This window comes from Hippocampus zosterae, chromosome 1, assembly GCF_025434085.1.
Source record: "Hippocampus zosterae strain Florida chromosome 1, ASM2543408v3, whole genome shotgun sequence".
NCBI classification, from domain to species: domain Eukaryota; kingdom Metazoa; phylum Chordata; class Actinopteri; order Syngnathiformes; family Syngnathidae; genus Hippocampus; species Hippocampus zosterae.
The window spans coordinates 13,762,501-13,785,000 of NC_067451.1; the positions used below are offsets into that span (position 1 = coordinate 13,762,501).

General features: G+C 40.5%; 1 protein-coding gene across 3 annotated transcripts in view; it reads right to left on the reverse strand.

Annotated features, from left to right (window-relative positions):
• tenm1 (teneurin transmembrane protein 1) overlaps positions 1–22,500 on the reverse strand; it is a 203,797-nt gene that overhangs the window by 49,104 nt on the left and 132,193 nt on the right. For all 3 annotated transcript variants that reach the window (XM_052057442.1, XM_052057450.1, XM_052057432.1), the window contains 11 exons: positions 20,599–20,784; positions 20,486–20,515; positions 20,125–20,271; positions 18,593–18,827; positions 17,705–17,824; positions 17,320–17,581; positions 16,596–16,881; positions 11,923–12,066; positions 8,229–8,481; positions 7,506–7,526; positions 3,801–4,033 (listed from right to left, as the gene is read on the reverse strand). In XM_052057442.1, the coding sequence (XP_051913402.1) occupies positions 3,801–4,033; positions 7,506–7,526; positions 8,229–8,481; positions 11,923–12,066; positions 16,596–16,881; positions 17,320–17,581; positions 17,705–17,824; positions 18,593–18,827; positions 20,125–20,271; positions 20,486–20,515; positions 20,599–20,784 (1,917 nt within the window). The remainder of the gene's footprint in view (positions 1–3,800; positions 4,034–7,505; positions 7,527–8,228; positions 8,482–11,922; positions 12,067–16,595; positions 16,882–17,319; positions 17,582–17,704; positions 17,825–18,592; positions 18,828–20,124; positions 20,272–20,485; positions 20,516–20,598; positions 20,785–22,500) is intronic.

Genomic DNA, 22,500 nt, shown 5'->3' on the forward strand with positions numbered 1-22,500 from the left:
TTCATTCATTAATTCATCTTACGAATCGCTTGATCCTCACTAGGGTCACTGGGGGTGCTGGAGCCTATCCCAGCTGTCTCCGGGCAGTAGGCAGGGGACACCCTGAATCGGTTGCCAGCCAATCACAGGGCACACCGAGACGAACAACCATCCACGCTCACACTCATACCTAGGGACAATTTAGAGTGTTCAAACAGCCTGCCACGCATGTTTTTGGAATGTGGGAGGAAACCGGAGCAGCCGGGGAAATCCCACGCAGGCCCGGGGAAAACATGCAAACTCCACACAGGGAGGCCGGAGCTGGAATCGAACCCGGTACCTCTGCACTGTGAAGCCAACATGCTAACCACTGGACTACCGGGCTGCCCCTATGGCACTAATTAAATTAATCTTATTCAATCGGGTAGCCTGAACCAAGAAAATAAGTTATGAGCTAAAGTAGTAGGCTTTTGATAATGGTGAATCTAAAGGGTTTTTTATTTCTTTAAACCAACAGGACATTGCTTCCACAAATTCATTTTAAATTTAAGTGTTTAATTACAAAAAAAAAAAAATCTCCTTGTGGACTGATGCTCACTTTGCTCCATTGCATGAAATCAGTGGTGTCACAACCCCGATTGTGGTTCGTCGATATAACTTTTGGCAATGTAGGAATAGTTTACTGTGTGCTTGTGAGGATCATTTGGATGCCAACTCAAAATCTTTAGAAATCAGAAGCAATTTGCTTTGTCACGTTTAACAGAAAGCTGATATGAAACCATTTTTTAAAATAACAAAAAAAACATTTCTTGCTTGACGGGTTTTAGCGTGCTTAATAAATTCAAGTTCCAGTAATGTTAAAGTGGCCTTTGCATTCTTGCATTTGATGATTCATCGATGAATCAGATAAAAGGAGGAACACAAAAATCTGATATTTACTGTTGAGATGCTAAAATCGCAAACTGTTGATCGATCATTATTTTTTACTAGATGACTCACAAATTTGATTGGTTGTCGATTAATTCATTAATCATTACAGTGGTGATAAAATTAAATAGGTATTCGTATTATTATTATTCCATTTTTTTCCAGTCAAAATTTGCTGAATTTGCACACGAGTGCACCTGAGGTTGGGTTATGCTTCACAATATGGCCAGATTGTACATTCGGCCTATAACTTTTGTGAACCCTAAATGTCAACCAAGTTCTTTTTAACACTTTTATTACCTGCACTGTCTTTCCGTGATCCAATTAATGAATTCATATATGTATGTATGCATATTTAGTCTCAGTTGGAGGACATGAATCTGCATTAAAATGCACATGGTAAGGTGCATAATATGTTCCTCAAGGAAAGGGGCACACATCTGCTGATTCCCCCCTCACCCACCCCTCCCCTCCAGTATGGAAAGTGCCATTAAGCCGGAATTACATTAAATCATGAATTGAAATGTCAGGCTTTTCTAATTTTGGAAAAACTATTAACATGCATTTCTGCAAAAGACTGAGAATAATTGCCTTTGAGAAGCACAGACTTTATTAAAAGATTAGAATTTTGATCCAAATGGATAGAGAATCATCCCTATCCAAATGAATATATTTTAATTTGTTGATTAAATATTTATGGCATCTATATTTGTCATTTTGAACTTATCATTTATTGTAAGAGAGCAAGCTAAACGATATACTGTAAAATGTGCGAATATATTGTAGTCTGTTGGCTTCTTTTAATTTTTTTTTTTTTGAGTCTGCAAAAGTCAGCACCGTACCAGACCCTGGTCAGGGTGTAAAGGTCAAATAATAAAAACGTGACACGTCCTCCCCACAGTCGTAAGGAAACAGATTAACATCACTCTGGTACTGTTGCAATTTTCATTCAAATCGTGATCCTCCAATCCCAAGGCCAAAAGTCCTTCTGTAGTGTTGCTCCTTCGGCTCCTCCATGAACCCTAAGTGCATAGCTTTTGCCTTTTCAAAAATTGCACAGTTAACCATTCCAAAATAATAAGTCTTGTTATCTGCATGCCATTTCCACGCGAGCTACAGGTGATTACAGCAGCGCTGACATGGTATGAAAGTGGCACAAGCCGATGCCCGGTCCCACATCACATCTTTTCAATATACTGTACCTTATGCATACAGCAAGATATGTCACCGATGACAAATGGGATTCAGGAAAGCTATTTATGTTCAAAATTTGTGTCAATAAGAAACCTTCAAGTCATCTTCAGTCCAAAAAAAAAGCATAGCTGTGACAAATCTGGTTATTGATTGTCTAATTCCTGACTCCCATGACATGAAATATTCTTGCTTTCCTTTTTTTCCCTCCCCAGAATAGCAGTGACCCATCAATCAAAGGTCTTTAGTCCTCTACGGAGAGTAAGGCTTCTTATAATAAAAATTGTGCACATCATTCAGAAAAATGTCAATAGTAACTCTTATTATTGATGTTATGTGAATTATGAGCGCCCAAGATAAATGCCTCATCCACTTTTAGCTTGAGTCAACAGGCCAGACTGCCGGGGATGCAAATTGATGCTTTTGGCAGCCCACAGTGCGATCTTTAAACCACTAATGCATTATACTATACGCATGAGAGCAGACATTCAAAGTGCCATTGAACAAGCAATGAAGATAATCACGACCTTAAACGATGGTGTGCCGCCGTCAAAACATAACCAGCCATTACATTAATACTCCTTTGATGTTCAGAGTGAGAGAATTACAGTACACCCAAACATCGCTGATTACGACCCACATTACAATTTATGAAATAGATGTGATCTTGATTGGTACAGTCATCATCTCCATCAAATCTCAGCCATCAGTTCTTGAAAATGCACAGCAATACGGTTCGACCTTACTTTAAACAGTGCGTTCGGGAAACAAAACATTGTTCTGACATATGTGAAACAACTCGGCATCTTTGTTCTGCATGTGCAAGCGGCAAGCAATTTGCACTTGTGACGTTGTTGGTGCTAATGTCAAAGAATAATCACTGCTCAGTTGTGAATGTTTCTCTCTTTCTCTCTCTCTCTCTCTCTCCTGTTTGTGTCCTGTGATGAAGTGATGAACGTTCAAGAGTGTAACTGGCGCCAACATTGAGTCGGTTGCCATGACAACGAAAGGACAATGTATTTAAGCTTGTTGTTTTGTAAAAGTGCTTTATATTTCTATGTGAACTTTCATATTTGTTTTTTCTTTAAATCCTCTTAATACGTTATTTGGAATGTTTTGTTAAGAATCACTTCCGGGTCACGTGCCGTGGATAGCGAGGAATGAGAGAGAAAGATCGAGTAGACAACTTGAGAGAGAGACAGAGACAGAGCTACGATACCGTGTGGTCTATGTGATTTAATTTGATCTACTTTCGGTTTACCAAGGTGCACATGGTATGTCATTTTGTGTTTATTTAATGTCTTGGTAAAGATATTGTAATTTTGATGTTGTTTGAAATGTGTTTTAGTTTTCACTGTGTTTTTTGGACATCACTACGAGGCGCCATCCTTGACCGGGGGTAGATACAGTGAAAACGCGTGCACCTCCGACATTGTTTTCACAGTCGCGCAAGCTCTGAAAACGAACTTTCCCAAAGTTAATATACTATTGTTGAATTATGTGGACTCGTGGGTTTAGCAGTGGCCTCCCGGTGTTTCTCAGGAAAAGGTTTAACTGACAAAAACAGATTGCGCCGTTGCATTGATCACCTTTACCCTTGACTCCGACGAATATCTGTCCATAACAATGCAACAAGAATAACCTTGGCAACAATGGGCGGTCCCAGTCAATTAGTGAGAACATTGTCAGTGACAAGGTCTTACCTCGAGGGTTATTGAGTGCAGCTTCGGTGGCCTTCCTGCCCTCTCCACAGTGGCTCTGGTCAAAGGGCAAACACTGCTCCCCGGTCCCAGCAACCACCTCCAGGTTGCGTGACGGATCTTTCGGCTGACCAAGGTTCCTCACCCTGTACACTCTGCGACTGCTGGTGTCCGACACATAAAGAACTTCTCCCATTGGGTCCATGGCTAAGTAGTATTTATGGGCCGGGCTGGTGCTATTGAGACAGGTCAACGGAAAGCAAAGTTGGAACAGTTAGAACACTTTTACGGAGTATATTCAAGCCCACAATTACACATGGCCTGAGTAAATGTTAATATATGAGTGGATTCTGAAGCAGGAAATGATATTTGAAAGTGCTAAGCCTGTAAAATATCAAATGTCAGCACAATGTCTTATTTATTTAGTTGAATTCATTTCCCTAATTCTTACATTTCAACAAAAAATGTTGAGCGTTCAAAAATTATTCATCTAATTTTAAATGTGTTAAATCGCTTCTAGTCACGTTAATCAGGTCCACCTTGCAATGATTCGGTCAAAACATACTGGTACATAGCGGATGATCGAAGAGCTGCGCAAACTCAGCAGCTGTCCCGCCCCCGTCCCACACAGCCTGCGAGCAAGAGCAACTGGGTGGGAGTCATCTATTCGGCAGAGCAGTTTGCGTGCATTCCGCCTAGGTGAACGTCTGCACTGTGCGTGGGTGGGCCGGTCGGACCGGGCATTTGAGCAGAGCGGTGAGAATGACCTGCGTGCTAAATCACCACGAGGTACTCACTGTACTTGCACCCGCCCGCCTTCAGGCAATACAGTGAAGAATATTTGGACAAAAGAAGTAGAGATTTCAGTTCTGATTGGACACAGTTTGTAAGGTTTTAGTGTGACTTTAACACTCAACTCAACCAGAATCTCCTCGATTTAAGCGAGCAAGGCTTTCTTGTAGTGTTATCTTAATGACGTTTTTGCGATAATTAGCACCTTTTCTGACCACTCTGGAAATGAGTGAAAGACAAGCAAAAATGACAATGTCGCTAATGGGAGCAACATTCTAATTTCCTGCATGGTGGAGGAGAGAGGGCCGGGAAAATTTCACCTAATATTATAAGTCATCACTGTATACATTTCGGTCAATTACATTATACTTTCCACTTAACTATATATTTGGAACTATTAATATTAGTTGCCAGTGCAAAAAAATGATTAGTTTGGATTTTTAAAGTGTAAAGATGGAATTTTAGTGACTGCTTGTATCTTTATTTAAATTTTGAAATTTGTAATTACAACTACAATGTAGTAACCTCCCGAAACAAGACATATGCAGTAAAAAAAAAACAACATTAAAAATAACGTCAACAAAGTTGAGGTTGGCCTAATGGCTTAGCCCTCTGCAAGTGTTCCAGTTTTTCATGGGGCCCTTTTGAAAAATGTATTTCCCAACACCGCTTGAAACATACCAGCACCATTGGATAACCGGTCACAATAATAGGATAATGTTGATAGACAGCTTGTGGTGACTTTGGCTGGAAGCGGGATCAGGCTCAAAAATATGTAAAAAAAATCTATAAATCTTTTGACATTTAAAAAAAGAATACTAAATATATTTGTCTGCAGCTGTCATATTCCTCAATAGACAAATTGGTCTGGTTCTTCACTCAGCCCTATCACTGGTTTCATTTCACATGTACATTTTGGTATAAAAAAACAAAAACAAAAAAACACATAGCCCTGATCTAATCAAAATGCTGAAAGGAGAGATGCCCATCTCAATATTAATTTGAATATCCTCAGCTCTCGAGAAAAAAATAATGCACCATCGTCCAGGGGCTGTCAGTCATTTGAGTTCACAAAGCGTAAAACTGTTTGCAGAACTCTGCATTGAGTTGCACATACATAATTTAAACTTGATCCAAGGAGATTTTTTCACCGAGTTACAAAGTGTGTCACTGCTCTGCGCAGCATAAAATATTTGTTGGGCCTCTTAAATTTTCAGCAAGCATTGCCCGTACACTGAGGTGATTACAAATCACACAATTGTCTGTTTTATTAAATTACATGTTCATCTCCAAAGGCATGCATCCAGTTTAAGAGATAAGTTTGAACAGCTATATCCCTCTGCCTGTCTTGCTGCATCAAAATGTAGTAAAACAGACAAACTAAAAAAACAAAACAGCTATCTAAGCTGACTGACTCAGTCATCTTGACTGTCGAGGTCTCTCAGCCTATCGTAGCGGATGCCTTCCCCTTGTGTGTTCTTTTCGAAGACAACCAACTGACAATGGTTTTACACTGAGTACATCCCACTATTCTCTCCCCTCTGAGGATACCTTGCTTAAAAAAAAAAAAAAAAAAACTGTTTGCTGATAGACACTTTGCCACTTTGCAGGGGAAAAAATGCGGAGAGGGAAGATTTTAGAGCGGAATATGAATGAATAATTAATGCATTTGACTTGGGAGAACAATGGTATAGCATAAAAAAACAAAACAAAATATGCTCCAAACAGGAAAAAACAGCCATGGCAGCAGGAAGTAAAGGAGAACCCCTCCAGGGTGAGGATAGAGTATCTTAAGTGTCTCCGGAAGAATACACTCCATGCATTAGGGTTTACCAAGTTTTTATTTATTTATTTGGGGGGGTCCGACATTTGCCCACAACTGCCTGTCAGATCATCTGATGGTCTGGTATATAGATACCATGTTTCCATTTTCCAATATACAGTACTGTATATGTTTGCGTTATTAGATAAGAATAGTCCTGCATCAGTAGAGCGATTCAACCTTTCCATGTAGCTGGCTGGTTATGGCACATATACTATACTGTATTAACACGTTATTCTTTGGCATACAGCAGATATGTTAAAACCCTCACTGTCACATAGGCATGTTCAGCTTGATATTCACTAACAATTGCAAGAGGTGCTCCTACTGAAAGATTGGGGTCAAACATACACACACACTGTGTGTCATGTCAAATTTTCCGTGGACATGGTGGAAAGGGCTCACACTATTAAGACTCAGAGCTCAAAGACTAAATGGCCAAAAGAGGCCTCAGGCTTTTTTTTTTGCATCAGGATCAGACAGAGGATAAGTATAAACCCGGTAGTCCAGTGGTTAGCACGTCGGCTTCACAGTGCAGAGGTACCGGGTTCGATTCCAGCTCCGGCCTCCCTGTGTGGAGTTTGCATGTTCTCCCCGGGCCTGCGTGGGTTTTCTCCGGGTGCTCCGGTTTCCTCCCACATTCCAAAAACATGCGTGGCAGGCTGATTGAACACTCTAAATTGTCCCTAGGTGTGAGTGTGAGTGCGAATGGTTGTTTGTTTCTGTGTGCCCTGCGATTGGCTGGCAACCGATTCAGGGTGTCCCGCGCCTACTGCCCGGAGACGGCTGGGATGGGCTCCAGCACCCCCCACGACCCTAGTGAGGATCAAGCGGTACGGAAGATGAATGAATGAATGGTTTAACTGCCCATTTGCAATATTAATATGCAGATTTAGTAGCTATACTATATTGTAGACAAACTGATTGTACATCACCTTATGATGGTGTGTTTATCAAAGGGAGTCCAATTCAATTGGCATCACACCGACAAAACTAAGTTGCTGTTAAATCAGAGCTCTTTGAATAAAACATCACTTCTTATTGTTTCTAATGTGCGTGTCACATAAAAAATGGTGTTCATTGTCCCTTCTCACCTGTGTCTGGTATCCCGGTTCCTGTTAGTAAGCCACGATGGAGCATACAACAAACAAACAAATAAACAAACAAACAAACAAACAAACAGAAAACAAGGCATATATGTAACTCACAATTATAGCGAGAACTGAAAAATATTCACAAGCTACAGTAAGTGAGTTTTATCTCCATAAAGCAGAATTAGGATTGATTTAAATGTCTGCATTGTTTCATGTTAAATATTAATCAAAGCAGGAAGCTGTTTTCTGTTTCTTCCCACAGGAAAATGAAATATTATATATACTCACAATGAAACTCTGAAGCAGAAGTATTGGTAAGAGATGCAATAATACCAGTGAATATGAGTTAAGTTACATAAGAAGAACGCTTTACGGGACAAATGAGAGTGAAATTCCATTGAGATATAATGCTTGAGAAAATAGAGCAATCGAGATTGTTGTGCCTCCGGCGCAGTACGATATTGTCATAATCCACCACAAAAACATCATTTCACAGAAAAGATTCTCTGCCCAAAGAAGTAGATTAGCGTGTGTCAAGTCAGAAATGAAGACAAACTGGAATCAAATGTATTACAAACACAGACGCTAATGAGAACTAAAGCCATGCTAACACACATACACACTCTACTGTATGTGTTCATAACATACAGATTCAATATATTAATACATTACTTGTAATGCAATTATATTCAATCCCATGCTTAAATTCTCCTTCCAACTCACTTTAGTTCCAAAATGGTCCTAGTGTAGCCATCTGGATGCACCCTGCGGATGAAGTTGAAGTCCCCAACATAAAGAGAACCGTCAGGACCACTGCACAGTGCCACAGGAGCGTACAGCATCAGATCACGGGCTGCACCACTGCAGCTTGGCCCGCAGGGGACACTCCGATAGAACCCGTTCCCCATAACTGTGGCGATCACAGCGGGCTGCTGGGAGAGGAAGACATTTTCTCCATTTCCCTTGTGGAGGATTCCTTGGAAAAGACAAATGGGTTCATTATATCACACTTGCTGTATTTTGGAACACAAAAATTGGAGGTGAGATAGTCCTGACTGCTCCTTATCACTGTCCAAATGACTTTGACTCCTAATGACCGCATTTCTAGAACCAACAAACTGTTTCAAAAACTAAAAGCTTTGGCCTACAGTAGACAGAAAAAAATGGTGCATTGAAATTACTCAATTTAATTTCAAGTGGTTGCCTGGAATAAAAGCATCTGGATCCAGATACATGTCATAAGTAGACTACTACTACCAACTTTAAAAAAAAAGTTTGCTCCTTTGATTCAGACACTTTATTTCAAGCAACCATTTGATGAAATGGAACTGAGTCAAAACAACACAGCATTTTGTTTCAGCATAAGTGAGAGTCACAATGTATTGGGAAAACATAAGAGTAATTGCAAACGTTACTGTGTCCGTAAGCGTTCAGAAAAATTATGCACATAGGCTATATGTTAGCTCGAGGGTTACTTCGGAAAGACTTTGATTTTGCAGCCCCCCGCCCGTACTGTTCTTTCCTTTGTTCCTGTGTATGTGATTAGCTAACTTGTGCTAATGTTCTGCGCTTGTTTACCGCCCCCCCCCCTTTACTTCTGTCCTTTAATTGTACTCTTTTGTGCAGTGTTTAATGTAGTGTTTCACTTCTAGTTTGTTTTGTGCTTTTACTGTGTAACATACACTACAAGTATATATTCTCTTGGAGAGCTTTCGCAGTGGTGTGCAGTGAACAGAAGTTTTTGTTTTGATTTGTTCAAATACTGCCTGTGATTTTGATTGCACTCTTTTTACCTGATCGACTATCAAGAAAACAACGTGCAGTATTTACATTTCTGTCAAGCCTTAAGCAGGGTGCACACAGTGTGCCCAGAAAAAGTATTCATGGCCCCTGAACACTGATATTGTGTGACCATACAATCACAATCTTGATTGTATATTTTTGAGATTGTATGTGATTGACCAACACAGACCAGCACATAATTGTTAAGTGTAACAAAAATGATACAAGGTTTTCACCATTTTAAACGAACACAAATCTGAAAAGTCTGGTCTGCATTTGTATTCCGCCCCCTATGGTTTTACAAAAAGAAGAAAAATAAAACCCAACAAGAGTTGACAAGAAAATAAATTGATAGGTCAAGAAGAAAAATGCAATTGTCATGGTTCTGTTCCATGTGTGACCAACAGGTGGCAGTGGAGGGCTTCTCCTCCAGCGTCACACCTGTTGGTCATCATGTCATTAGCTCTTTTCTGTTAAAAGGGCTGCCACGCCGACCACATGGCGTCGGATCGTTGTGGTACTGTTGTTTTTGTTCCTGTCATGTTGTTTTGTTTTTCATAGTGATGTTTTTTTAATTTACTGGCATTTTGTTTGTTACTTTGAGATTTGATCATTTCAGGACTTTGTTTGTTCTTTCCATTGAGTTTTTACAGAGTGTCCATGCTCTGCTTCTCCTGACTCCCTACGTTTTGGTCTTCTCCCATGCGGAAAACATGACAGAAATGGGGCTTATCTACGGTGAACCTCCTCATTTGACACCGGATAGGGATTGAGCAGTGCCACAAATAGTGAAATCTGTAAATATATAAAAAAAAGTTTGTAATTGCTGACAGATGACACAGGGTAGTGACCAAATGTTTTTTTTCCTATTGGGCAGGGATATGGCCTAACTAAATTCAGCTTCTCCCTTCAGTTTAAACACAGTTTCTGGACACCAAGATGCCAGGAGAGATGGGTTTGGCTTTGGCACAAAAATGCTAAATGTGTGTTTTTCAGTGAATAACAGAGGAAAAATCTCAGAAAAGACAAATTAAATACATAGACCAAACCGCATCTGTGCAGAGGTTCACTATAGTTGTATCACTGGAGATGGTCCCCAATCACTCCCTTCAGCATTTGTTATCGAAACAATAAAGGAAGCATCCACATTAGTTATTCTTTCCGTCAGTCAGACAGCTTTATGACTGATGCTGCCAGGATCATATCAGAAGCGCCTAACAAATCACTATTTCATGACGGCAGTACCACACATAAAGGCAATATATAGTACATACAAGGTGATTTAAAAACAAACTAAGAAAAAACATGATCTTGGTGCAGTAAAAATCTGTCACAAAATGCCCTTTGGACCACTCGGTCCAGTGTCCGGCTGCCCCCACGCACTGATGCACAGCTGAACTTTTACACAGACTCTGCTCTTTTTAATTACTACTCATGTGTTTTAATGTTGTCAAATTCATTATACAGTTGGTTGCATTTGCATTTTACTGTGTTTCTATTGTCAGACAATGAGGTGAGCTCGCCACATTTATTTATTTTCATAGTCTATTAGCTAACGACCAAAGCTGGTGCAGTGCAGTCATAAACTGATTTTATAGTATTAAAGACCTTTACCAAAACCAACATAGATTCAAGGGATTTGCTTGCACTAACATTTAATATGATGAATTACAGATGAAGTGAAAAGCAACCTTACTTTTATTGGGTTGATGAGGTCTTGGTGCATTTTTAGGAATGGGAAGGGGCAGTTATTTGAAGCTCAGAATTGAAGAGAAATACATGTTCAATTAAAAAATCTGTTCTATCTTCAGGCCGTGTGATTACTGAGGTTTGAAAAGCTTCAAAACCAGTGGCGGGCGAGTCAGCAACCTTCTGTCATCAACCAGCGCCAGTCAGACATCATCAGTCTGTCATGATTTGCAAGCCGATTCAGTCCATCACTACGTCACTCAGTCATCGTTATTTTCGTCATCGCTAAATTCCATTTTGTCACTGCTATTTTAAGACTGTCAGTAAAAAAAAAAAAAGGAAAAAAAGGGAAACATTCAACGTTCCCATTTATTTTCCATGTGTATGAGCATTCACACAAAGTCCCTGAGGCATTTCTTGGGCCACGGTGGGCAACATCACAAATGCAGAAAATATCCAAACCATGTAGGACACCTCCCCAAAACCTGAGATCAAACAATGTAGGTATGTTACAAAAAAAAAAAACGTATAAAAATCAAACCACCTACTGAGCATATCAAAATAGATCATATCATTCAACAGAGATTTGTGACATGGATAAAATGTATGCATTTTGCATGTTATTACTAATGACTGTAAAAGTCTTGAGATGTTTCGATCCTGTGATAATAATCCTCATTAAATATTTTAAGGACTTTACCTCGGCCAATATTCAAAATATTTGGCGGTAAATATTAGTAAAATAATTTAAAGATGTCAGATTACTGTATTGTAAAATGAACAAAATGGCCCTAGATTGAGCCATCCACGGCTCCTTCAATGATGAGTTCAGCTAACCAAATTAGAAATTTGTAGCAGGAGTACTGATGCAGCGAAATAACAGTTCACAAGAACAAATATCGAAAATGTTCAAGTTGGACTCAATATGTCCTTAGGATATACTCACCACTACGAATGTTGAGGGAATGATGTTTGTCCAAGGACCAACCTCCAAGGTGAGAGGGCACCAACTCAAAACCCTGCATGAGCGCCGTTCTCCTCTCCCACTGAATAACTCCAGGACACGATTCATACTCATAGCCGACCGATACTAAAAGCAAACACATGCACACAGATGCCGGTGTTAGATTTGTGCCATTAGTTTGTGCAGCAGACCCGACTTTGACTGTTTGAAAATTTCTGGTGTAGGTTTCTTTACATAACCTTCTGAAAGAAATACCTTCTTTAGAATTCTTAGAAGAAGAAAATATGAGTGTAATTGTTAAAGTGCCACAGAAATAGAGTTTGAGTTTATCATGTATCATTTATCCACTGAGAACTCGAGAGTCTTAATTCCAGTTTTGTCATTTATCAGGAGGGAGAAATAACAACAAGACTTGCAGATTCTTGTGTCAAATAATTTGTCCTGTTTCAGTACAAATGAATCCACGCACTGTATCTGTTCGTTTGACATGCTCTCCAAGATTTAAAGTTGAATGTTAGTTTTCACAAACATCGCAAAAGATGTCTTTTCAATAATTAGCTCTTTAAGGTGAGACACTTGAAAACGTTGCCTGTTGCTCTCAAATGCGGTCTTTCCTAGTTCGAAGTGATCGAATCTTTAGCGGCCAGGGTTTGGATGGCCTGGGTTCAACTCCTATGGAAACATGTGCCTGCAGTAACGGTGAAGTTGAATTTAATCTCTCTCAATGCTATATTGTACTGTACGCTGGGCTGAACCAGATGAAAGGCCTGCACAGCAAAACCTAATCAGTGAGTCTGTCTGCAGAGATCAGTATGAAGTAGCGGTGTAATCAAAAGGAGTCAGTCTTGTATGAAAGAGCCCTACAATTTGGTGCCTGGCCTCTTAGTTGTAGTGATATACTGGGCAGCTTCCCACTATAAGCCTGACAGCAAATTAGTTTTGGAATCTGATGACAAAAATGCCACCATATTGCTAAAAATAGAATAACTACTTTTTTCTTTTTTTACTAGCACCAAAAAAAAAGGGGTCTTGAATTTACTCTATTCAGCACTTGGAAGTGAAGCGGATTTACATGGGATAGGAGAAGTGAACCAATCTCTTTTTTCATCAGTGGACGCAAGAGCTTCTTGTTTACTGTCAAACTTTGGAGCAGATGTATGGGATGTCATGCACGCTTTGAGCATTATGTCTCTGGTAAAAGGTTTGATTCTCTCCTCTTTCATTTGAAACTGCTTCAAACAACAAGGCGTATATCGGAATAGCGGTTACGAATGCATGACCGTCCATGTCTGATGTTATGTGTTGTGTTATTTTACCGTATTTTGTTATTTTATGTTTTGTAAAGCACTTTGAGGCAGCTGCAGTTGTTGTGAAAGCACTATAGAAACATTCACCTCAAAAAGAGAGAAAATTCCTCAAAACATGCAAGGTAAACCCAATGACTCCAATCGATAAAGGTGGTGGATGTAATAATTATATTGAGAAGCTCGCAGCCTAGGTGATTAATATCACGATCAGATGTCAAGTATCTTCACTTTTTTAACACAGAGCTCCAACGACAAAAATGCAATCAGACCACTTGTAACAGACTGTCAGACAAGAACATAATCCTGATAGGATTGACTCTGAGTTTGAGCACTCCTGTTACTATTTGTGCTGAGCACAACTAAAGAAAAGAACAAAGTTTCCATCCTTTTAGTTTTTGTCTAAAACTAAGCACTTTAAAATGCTGGAACACAACAAAATAATGTTTTGCAAAAGAGCTGGGCAATTGTACATTACGGACACACTTATTGAAGTCCCTCACAAGAGGAACTAGACTACAGTTGCTTTGCTAACAGTCAAGGTCCCTTTTCTTCGGTCTGCATTCGAATCGCACAAGTCATAGAATTCATCGGGTCTATTTGTCGCAACGAAGAAGAAGCCGTTATCATTATAAACCGTGCAGGCAATGTTTTAAGGAGCATTTTACCATTCTTATCGGTCATTCGGGCGCACGTGTAAATTGATCCCAATCAAAAATAAAATGTTGACCATATCTTTGATGATGCACTCTGTGATGAGCACGCAGAGGGAGGGAGAATGAATATTGAATCCCTTGTTAAATTAGCCATATTGTAATGCATATTATTTGTCACTCAGGCATATGAAGGAATTTTTCTGTCAGGCAAATCCACCACATTTAGATGGCAGCTGTTAAAAAGCCACTGATAAGCAGCAAGCAGATAATTGAAGCTGCTGTCGTCTCCGCAATCCTTATTGCAGAAGCATTCCCGCAATGGTGACAAACAAGAGTAAAGCCTTGCAAGCAAAGTATCAAGGGGGAGGTGTGGTGGGACACACACACACACCTGTACACTACCTTACAAAGAATCTTCACATGCCGTATAGCACACAGGTGAAAGCTTTCATTCCCCTCTGTCAAAGCCTCAGGCATGTGTTCACCCTAGCAAACAGAGCATGATCTCCCTTTCTTGCGGACTCGTTGGCTGTGTGTGTGTACGTGGACATACAATCAGTGTTTGTGTGAGTCGCTGTGCCAGCCAAAGCACCAGAAAGTCGAGAGCGAGGATGTTTAGGGTGGAACAAGTGTACAAAAAAAAATAAACAAGAGGCCCGCGTGAGACAAGCAAGGCAGCACGGAAGAGATGACAAAGAATGGAGAAAATAACAAGTCAGGAGGAGAAGAACATGCCGAGAAAGAAAAACAATACAGGAGGAAAGGAAGCACGAAGGGCAAAGATGGGTGAGATCTCTGTTCAGAGAGGAAGGTAAATAGCACACGTGAAAATTTGATCGAACAAAAGGTGACAGATGAGAAATATCTGAGTGGGGAAGGAATGAACGCAACAGAAAACACTTTTATTTGTCTGCGGAAAGTTTCAAACTAGTACAATATGAGACTCCTATATCGGCAAGTTTTTAATGCCATAAAGAAAAGTGAACTTATATTAAAAAATAGTCTTTATGATACATATGTCAATGGCCCGCCATGTTATTTTATGTGGCCTGTTCAAGCTAGAAAACATTAGGGACTACCATGCCCTTTAAAGTTACAGTGCACACCGACTAAATTACAGTATATGTCCCAAAATGCATCTTGAGTTTTTGATTTGCGCAAGGCCTGCAGCCAGTTTCTATAAGGCAGAGTCATTTCAGAGTTGAGTTATGTTGTTTAAAAATAGTAGAGAGGTCTATGAGTTGTTGTTGAAAGGAGAGTAGGAATTCTAAGGTTGAATGGCCAGTTCTTATTGATCAGAAAATTGAGGATAGTTTCACCAAACTTCAGAGTCAGGGTTGAGATGTTTTACTTCAACGTTTTGTGTCTGTGTGTATGGATATATACACCTATGTCAGTGTTTCTTAAACTGGGTTCGATCGACTCGGTGAATCGGTTTCAGGGGTTCGACGGACCCTCTGCGATGCAGGATGAGACGCATGCGACTCAACATGTTAATTAGTTATGACACGCCCGTTTGGCCATCACTGGCTACAGATCATCACATGACATTGCTTATCCAATCAGTGCCGTGGGAAACTTAGTTCGCTTAGTAGTCAACGTGTGACTGTCGTGATAGTACAATGTACAAAAAAAGCATACTTATCTCCTGAAATTTTATTTACTTTTTTTCTGGTTTTAATAAATGCATTTTCTTATATCTTGATTTTGTAAAAATTATATACAGTATATGTATTTATTTTTCACTCATGAAGTGTTTGGTGAATGTGCATATAAACTGGTCGGGTTCGATACCTCTAAAAAGGTTAAGAACCATTGGTTAAGAACCATTGATATATGTATTGGTTTGTTACTCCCAGGATGAAATGGTTTCCTCGCCCACCGGGGCGGTATCTCCTTTAAGCTCAAGAAGGCCGAGGAGCTTGAGGGTTCTTCACAGGATCTGAGCTGCTCCCAGTATTGCATTATGTCAGATGCTGGGGCCATCCACCCAGCTTGGGGGTTGCTGGCCTCACTTCTAGCATTACATATTTATATTTTTGTTGTTTAATGAAACCACTGCTTCAGATGCCTGCGATTGGTCTGGGAAAAAAAAAAAAAAGCTTCTCAAATTTGTAAGCATTGATTCGCAAAAATGATCCTAAAAAAGTGATTTTTGAGCCTTGAAAATACATTAACAATTCAAGATAATCAGTCATATTATTTTCTCTTATTGGATACATATTATCAGACACTGTTCATTAATTTATCATCTTCCCATTTTGAGGATGAGGTACAATGATTAATTGTCTTGATCTTACACACAGTCTGCAGCAAATTAATTACTTTAAACGACCAACTAAGACGCTACGATCGCCTGTGCTAGATTAGAGTAATTTGTCGTTTTACAAAATGAAATTATCTTAAAAGTACGCCTGGTTATTATATGCTCAGTGTATATTTTTAGCTGTTCATGCTTGATAAGTACCATTCACGGTTCAAATTTCTGATGTTAATGGTGCACCTCAAACACTGACTATGTCTAATTGTGAAAAAAAAGTAATGATGTTGTAAATCTCAAGTGTCTTCTTTCCCACCAGCGGTCACTGGATGTGCTGCGGCATACACCCACTATACATATACTGTATACCCACTGAAAACCCGGGAACAACACTATACATTAATAAATACAAGAAATTTGCATTTCTCAACCTACCAGTTGCATGAGTGAGGCCCCACACCTTCTGGCCATACACGTCTGTTTTGTTCCAGACCACCCTGTGGACCAGACCAGGCCCAGCAGGGTACCAGCGTTGGTACAACCTTCCCTGGACGGAAGCTCTCACATGCACCTTTGACAAACTGCCCAGGGGCGAGATAGGCGAGGATGCTGATGAAGGTGTGAGGAGGATACGCAACAAGGAGAGGTACCCTGCGGCTCGGGTACTCAAATAGTTCAGCTTCATGAAGGATCCTGGAATTGCAACTTCTTCCTGCACTGCCTGCAGGAGAAGAACGGACAAAAATAAACTTTGAGGTTGAAAATGTTGTTTTATCAATGTGTATGTGTTGTATCAATGCTCACGAAACAGCTCCCACAGTAGCAGTAACCATCAAGAATATGATTTGTGTATAAGGCGGCCTTGGTCTAAATGTGTTTTTATTTTCTGGTTAAATTGGTTTGGTTTGGTTTGTTTATTGAACATAAAACATATACAGAAATAATTTGACAGAAAATAAGGTAAATAAAATAGTAAAAAGGTTTTGTCAATCAAGGTTTTGATTTTTGATTTGATTTGATTATTTCATCTGAAATTGTATTGGAAAGTCTGATAAGTTCATTTATTGCCATTGCTTCATCACAAACTGACCAATTTGATTAACATTATTACTGCATTTAAGATACAAGTGGCAAACCAAATATTATTATGTAGGCCTACCTGAAGCTCTGGTACAGCAGAACCCTTCTCTGCACATGTCCCTGTGTATCTGGGCAGTGGGTATGGCAAGACCAGAGGATAAGGACTCAAAACAGTCCGAATATCACATTTTTGAGGCTGCACCTCTTCCCTGGACATGATGACCTGATCCAAAACCAAGAAGTTGTTGTTTGGGGTCCAGACAGAACGTGTTTGTGACAGGAAAGGCGGGCGTTGGAACATCAGAGTCACTGACATTGCTCCTAAAGTCACCAGGTCATAACTACGGTATCGGAAAAGTGAATTAAAAAACAAGATTAGTGGAGGGAATGGAAGCATGTTGTGTGTGTGTGTGTGTGTGTGTGTGTGTGTGTGTGTGTGTGTGTGCGTGCGCTCATTTTTGCACCTTCCATCCTGTCGACTGATGGTGTACCCATATTCGGGATGCTGAGGGAAGGTGATGTTGACGCCAACCAATGAAGAGCCATCTTGCAATGCAACGCTGCCTCGAATTACAGCAACACGACTGGCATAACAAAGGCAGAAAGCACTTGGAGAAAATCATAAAAGGACACAAAAGTGGACAAGATGATAGCTTTGCAATGTTGTTTGAGAAGGGACGCATGTCGTGATCCTCTCGCCAAATGACCTTGTGCGTGAGGCAAAACAAACTGCGTTATTGTCAGTAAGATTCCACTATTTAACGAAAATGTGGCAGTCGTCAGGATACAAAGTCTGGAAATAAAATGCAGTTAAACATTTCAAAACTCAATGTGATTAAAACAAACAAACAAACAAAAAAAACCTGGGAAAAAATTAAGGCCGAAACAGAGAATAGTTTCAGAGTAAAAACTACACTAATGGTTGATCATTTTATCATTTCAAGCTTATCATTGAATATCATCAGTTTTAACACTCTGACAGATAATAATATAATAATAATGAATAATCTATATTTTGAATAATCTATCAGAGTAGAATATCTGTTGATATAAAAATGTACATTTGGCATAGGCTTGCTAACTGACTCATGATGATTTTTTGTTGGGGGTTGAAATCGGTCACCCTATGGCGATACTGCTCTGTATTCTGGCAAGACCTCATCCCAAGCACGCATTAAACCGACAACTCCTGAACAATTTAATACAGCTACACTGAGGTATTCAATGAATTCTCTTGTTCTCTTGTATTTTAACAATGGACAATCCAAGGACACAGTCATAGAAAAGAAATAAGGGAATGATTTCGCATGCACACGGTGACCCAGACTCACAGAGAGTAAACAAGCGCATACCTGGTATCAAAGGGCACGTCTCCAGGGAGAGCGTGTGTGGCTGCTTTGCCAAGGAGAAAGTGGATGCGGCGGTAGAAACTGTAAGTGTGTGTGTTAATGGGTGAGGCCGGTGCAGTTGGGGGCAATGGGCTCCGTTGCAACAAGGCCATGGGGTCAGCCGAGCCGCGGCATAGGGGGTCAGAGCCACAGCTAAGCTGCTCGCAACAGTCCGGATCCACGCAGTCAATCAGACCATCTGATATAGACAGAAACAATGTCAAGAAATCACTTAAAAACCATTGAAGATGATGAGGTACTGCACATTTACGATGTGTAATATTAGACATTTGTATTTATTATATGACGACTTTTGTTTTCTTGTCAGTGGAAGCATAAGCTGATTAATGTTACGTGAATTCATTTGCAGTTCGATATTCAAGAGGGACCTTAACCTGTGCTATTTTAACACGGACAAAATGGAAAGATGATACTATGAAACCAATGCCAAAAAATAAATACTGCACCTCCCGGCAATGCCGAGACCAACAAAGGAGATGCAATCTGAGACAATGAACCGCAAATGTATCATCATTATCACAAAAATGAATCAAATTAGATTAATTCCTTCATCAAGCCCGATTCATATTGCTATAAATCAGGACTTTGTCGGCACCGCTATTTGAATGTGAGCCATAAAAGTCGAATGTAAACAATAGCCTGCTGATAGGAGCCAAAGCAGCAGGTAACAGGAGCCCGGCTGGCATTTGTGCTTCCTATTTCAGGCTTGTTTCTGAAAAGCCAGGAAGCAGTGCTGACATTTAAATGCATCTGACCGCAGAGCAGAGAGCTAAAGGCCAACAATATTCTATTATAACCTACTCCTACAAAGGTGGCCGAGTACAATAATTCATTTCCATACCATTCACCACTCCAGCTTGAAAGAACACAATTAATTGAATTTACTTCATTGTTGCCATGAAAAGGACATTGTTTGTAAATTACTAGGCATAGTGTAGCTGGCAATTGAAATACACAAAGGAGCAAAGTATAGATGGCAATATGTCAAACATGTGAAATGCAAATGTTTGGCTATCGGAGTAATGTTGATGCAATGTTGTTTTTTTTGTTTTAGTTTTTTCCTCTCGGTGGAAGAACCGTGTTATGACGATGTATTATTTTAGAGCCAGTTTGTTTGTTCATCTATGGCTCTCCTTGCATGGTGTGGAGAGACTGTGTGTGTGTGTGTGTGTGTGTGTGTGTTTTGTCAATTTATTTATTTATTTTATCCCAGCAGGTGTTATGCATACCAAATGTTTAGTTGTGAGAAGACAAAAATGTAAATGCACACCCACACACAAACACATACGCACTTAAGTAATGACCAATAGGACTCGACAACGCAGAGATGAACAGAAGCCAGGACAGTGAAACGGATTCATTTTGGCTTTTGAAGCAAGAGAAATGATGGAAAGGAGTGCGTGGAAGACAGAAATGAAAAGCGGTAACAAAGACAGAATAGAGATAGAAAAAGATAGATGGTGATAGAATGTCACCTCCATCGTTGTCTGTTCCATCACTGCAGTCAGTTTCCATGACAACGCTGCAACCAGGCCCACTCCATCCAGCCTGGCACACGCAGCGCCAGCCACTCTGCTCCAGGGTACAGCGCCCGTGGCCGCTGCACAACCCTGGGCAGCCGTCTGAAGATGACACATGTACACAAAATCATCCACACCAACGTGTACACAATCGCGCACACACACACACACACACACACACACACACACACACACACACACACACACACACACACACACACACACACACACACACACGCATGCATAGTCATTCAATTTTTTTCAAAACTGCTTTGTAGGAATAGTCATAAACAAAAATGAATGAAAAAATTAATACCTTTGACAACGATGTCCAAATCATGAGCAACTGCGGAGGCAAAAAGTGACGATGACACCATTTTCCAACCCAAATATCACAACGAATAATTAAAGTATCCCACGTGCGCTCACCAATGTTACAGTGCTCTCCCTCCCAGCCGGGTTGGCAGATGCAAGTCCCATCGTGGCACTGGCCATGTTCTTCGCAGCGAGGATGGCATGCTCTCTGGTCGCATGCCGCGCCGAGCCAACCCTCCTCACACTGGCACTGGCCCTCGGAGCAAACACCATGACTACCACACGGGACTGGGCACAGTTCTGCCAGCGAGGTGGGTGGGGGTATGTGGGCGAGACAAGCATGTCAGTGTGAGAGGAGAAAAGAACAGGCCGAGCAGATGGAGCAAATTAAAAATTGAAAGATACAGTCAAAGTTACAGGGACCATGAAGTAAAAACTACAATTCAAAACCAAGATGGAAGCATTGATTAAAGGAAGAAGCAATATTTATTTTTTCTCATACCGAAGTGCAGGAGAACGGCGTTATCAATTGAACCATATCATAAAACGATTCGTATTTACACTGCATCTGGAAAACTGCAGGGGCCTAAAATTTAGTTATTTGCTTGATATGTGGTGGCCCGGTAGTACAGTGGTTAGCACGTCGGCTTCACAATGCAGAGGTACCGGGTTCGATTCCAGCTCCGGCCTCCCTGTGTGGAGTTTGCATGTTCTCCCCGGGCCTGCGTGGGTTTTCTCCGGGTACTCCGGTTTCCTCCCACATTCCAAAAACATGCGTGGTAGGCTGATTGAACACTCTGAATTGTCCCTAGGTGTGAGTGTGAGTGCGGATGGTTGTTCGTTTTTGTGTGCCCGGCTGGCAACCGATTCAGGGTGTGCCCCGCCTACTGCCCGAAGACAGCTGGGATAGGCTCCAGCACCCCTGCGACCCTAGTGAGGACCAAGCGGCTCGGAAGATGAATGAATGAATGCTTGATATGTGAAAATCTTTTTTTTCTCTTCTGTTTGATTTTCTGTAATTCCATTTTCCAAAAATCATTGTATTCCTTACCTCTTCTTGCGTCCCTATTTTCTATTTTAGTTTTCCACTCTCGACAGCGGAATAAACGGCATCTGTGAGTAGCGCGGGCAAAGTGCTAGAGGCTCACAAAGACTACTTACCTAGCTGCACTGAAAAGTTATTTCAATTTAAATATAGCTCCCATGGAGAGGGTGGGAAAAGTGGATTAAAGGTGGAGAGTGTTCAGCTCCCCTTTAGAGATACATTTAGCTATGCTTGGGCAAGAACAGGATTGAATCGTCAAGTTCTTTTTCATAAGGGCATCGTAGAGAGGGAATTCTTGCTTGCACCACAAATAGATATTCAGACCCATGGTCTGTCATTATCTCAGACTGCGGTATATCATAGTAAAAAGGCATCCACATTCTGAGGGCAAGTGCTCATGCCAATTGCCCATAAATCATCTTTACCAAGAACAGTATTAACTTTATGTGGTGGAAAGCCTTAAAACAGACATTTTGCCATCTGTCAAATGACACTGTAACAAGTACATGAGGTGTGTACTGCACTTTATAATTTCGACATTGTTGAATACACTGCGATTATTTTACTTGTCTTTTTTCCCCAGATGATTGTTCTTCCTCCAGATAGCATTGAAGACATCTCATTTTGAAGGAAATCTCAAACAGCTTTGTCAAAAAAAATAAAAATAAAAAAAATCATAAAAATATTAATTAGGTCAGATTAAATGCCAAATTGTGCATTGCTCCAATGTAAATTCTTGAGGCAGCCTTGATTGAAATATAGCATCTATTTTTTCTATGAAGTCCATGTTCTTTCATCACAATCGCAGTCAATCGCAGGGAATACATAGACGAACAACTTTGCACAAAAAAACCACACAGACGGACATTTTAAGAGTGCTCAATCAACCTACCATGCATGTTTTTGGAACATGGGAGGAAAATGATGCAGGCACGGGGAGAACTTGCCAACTCCACACAGGAAGGCCGGAA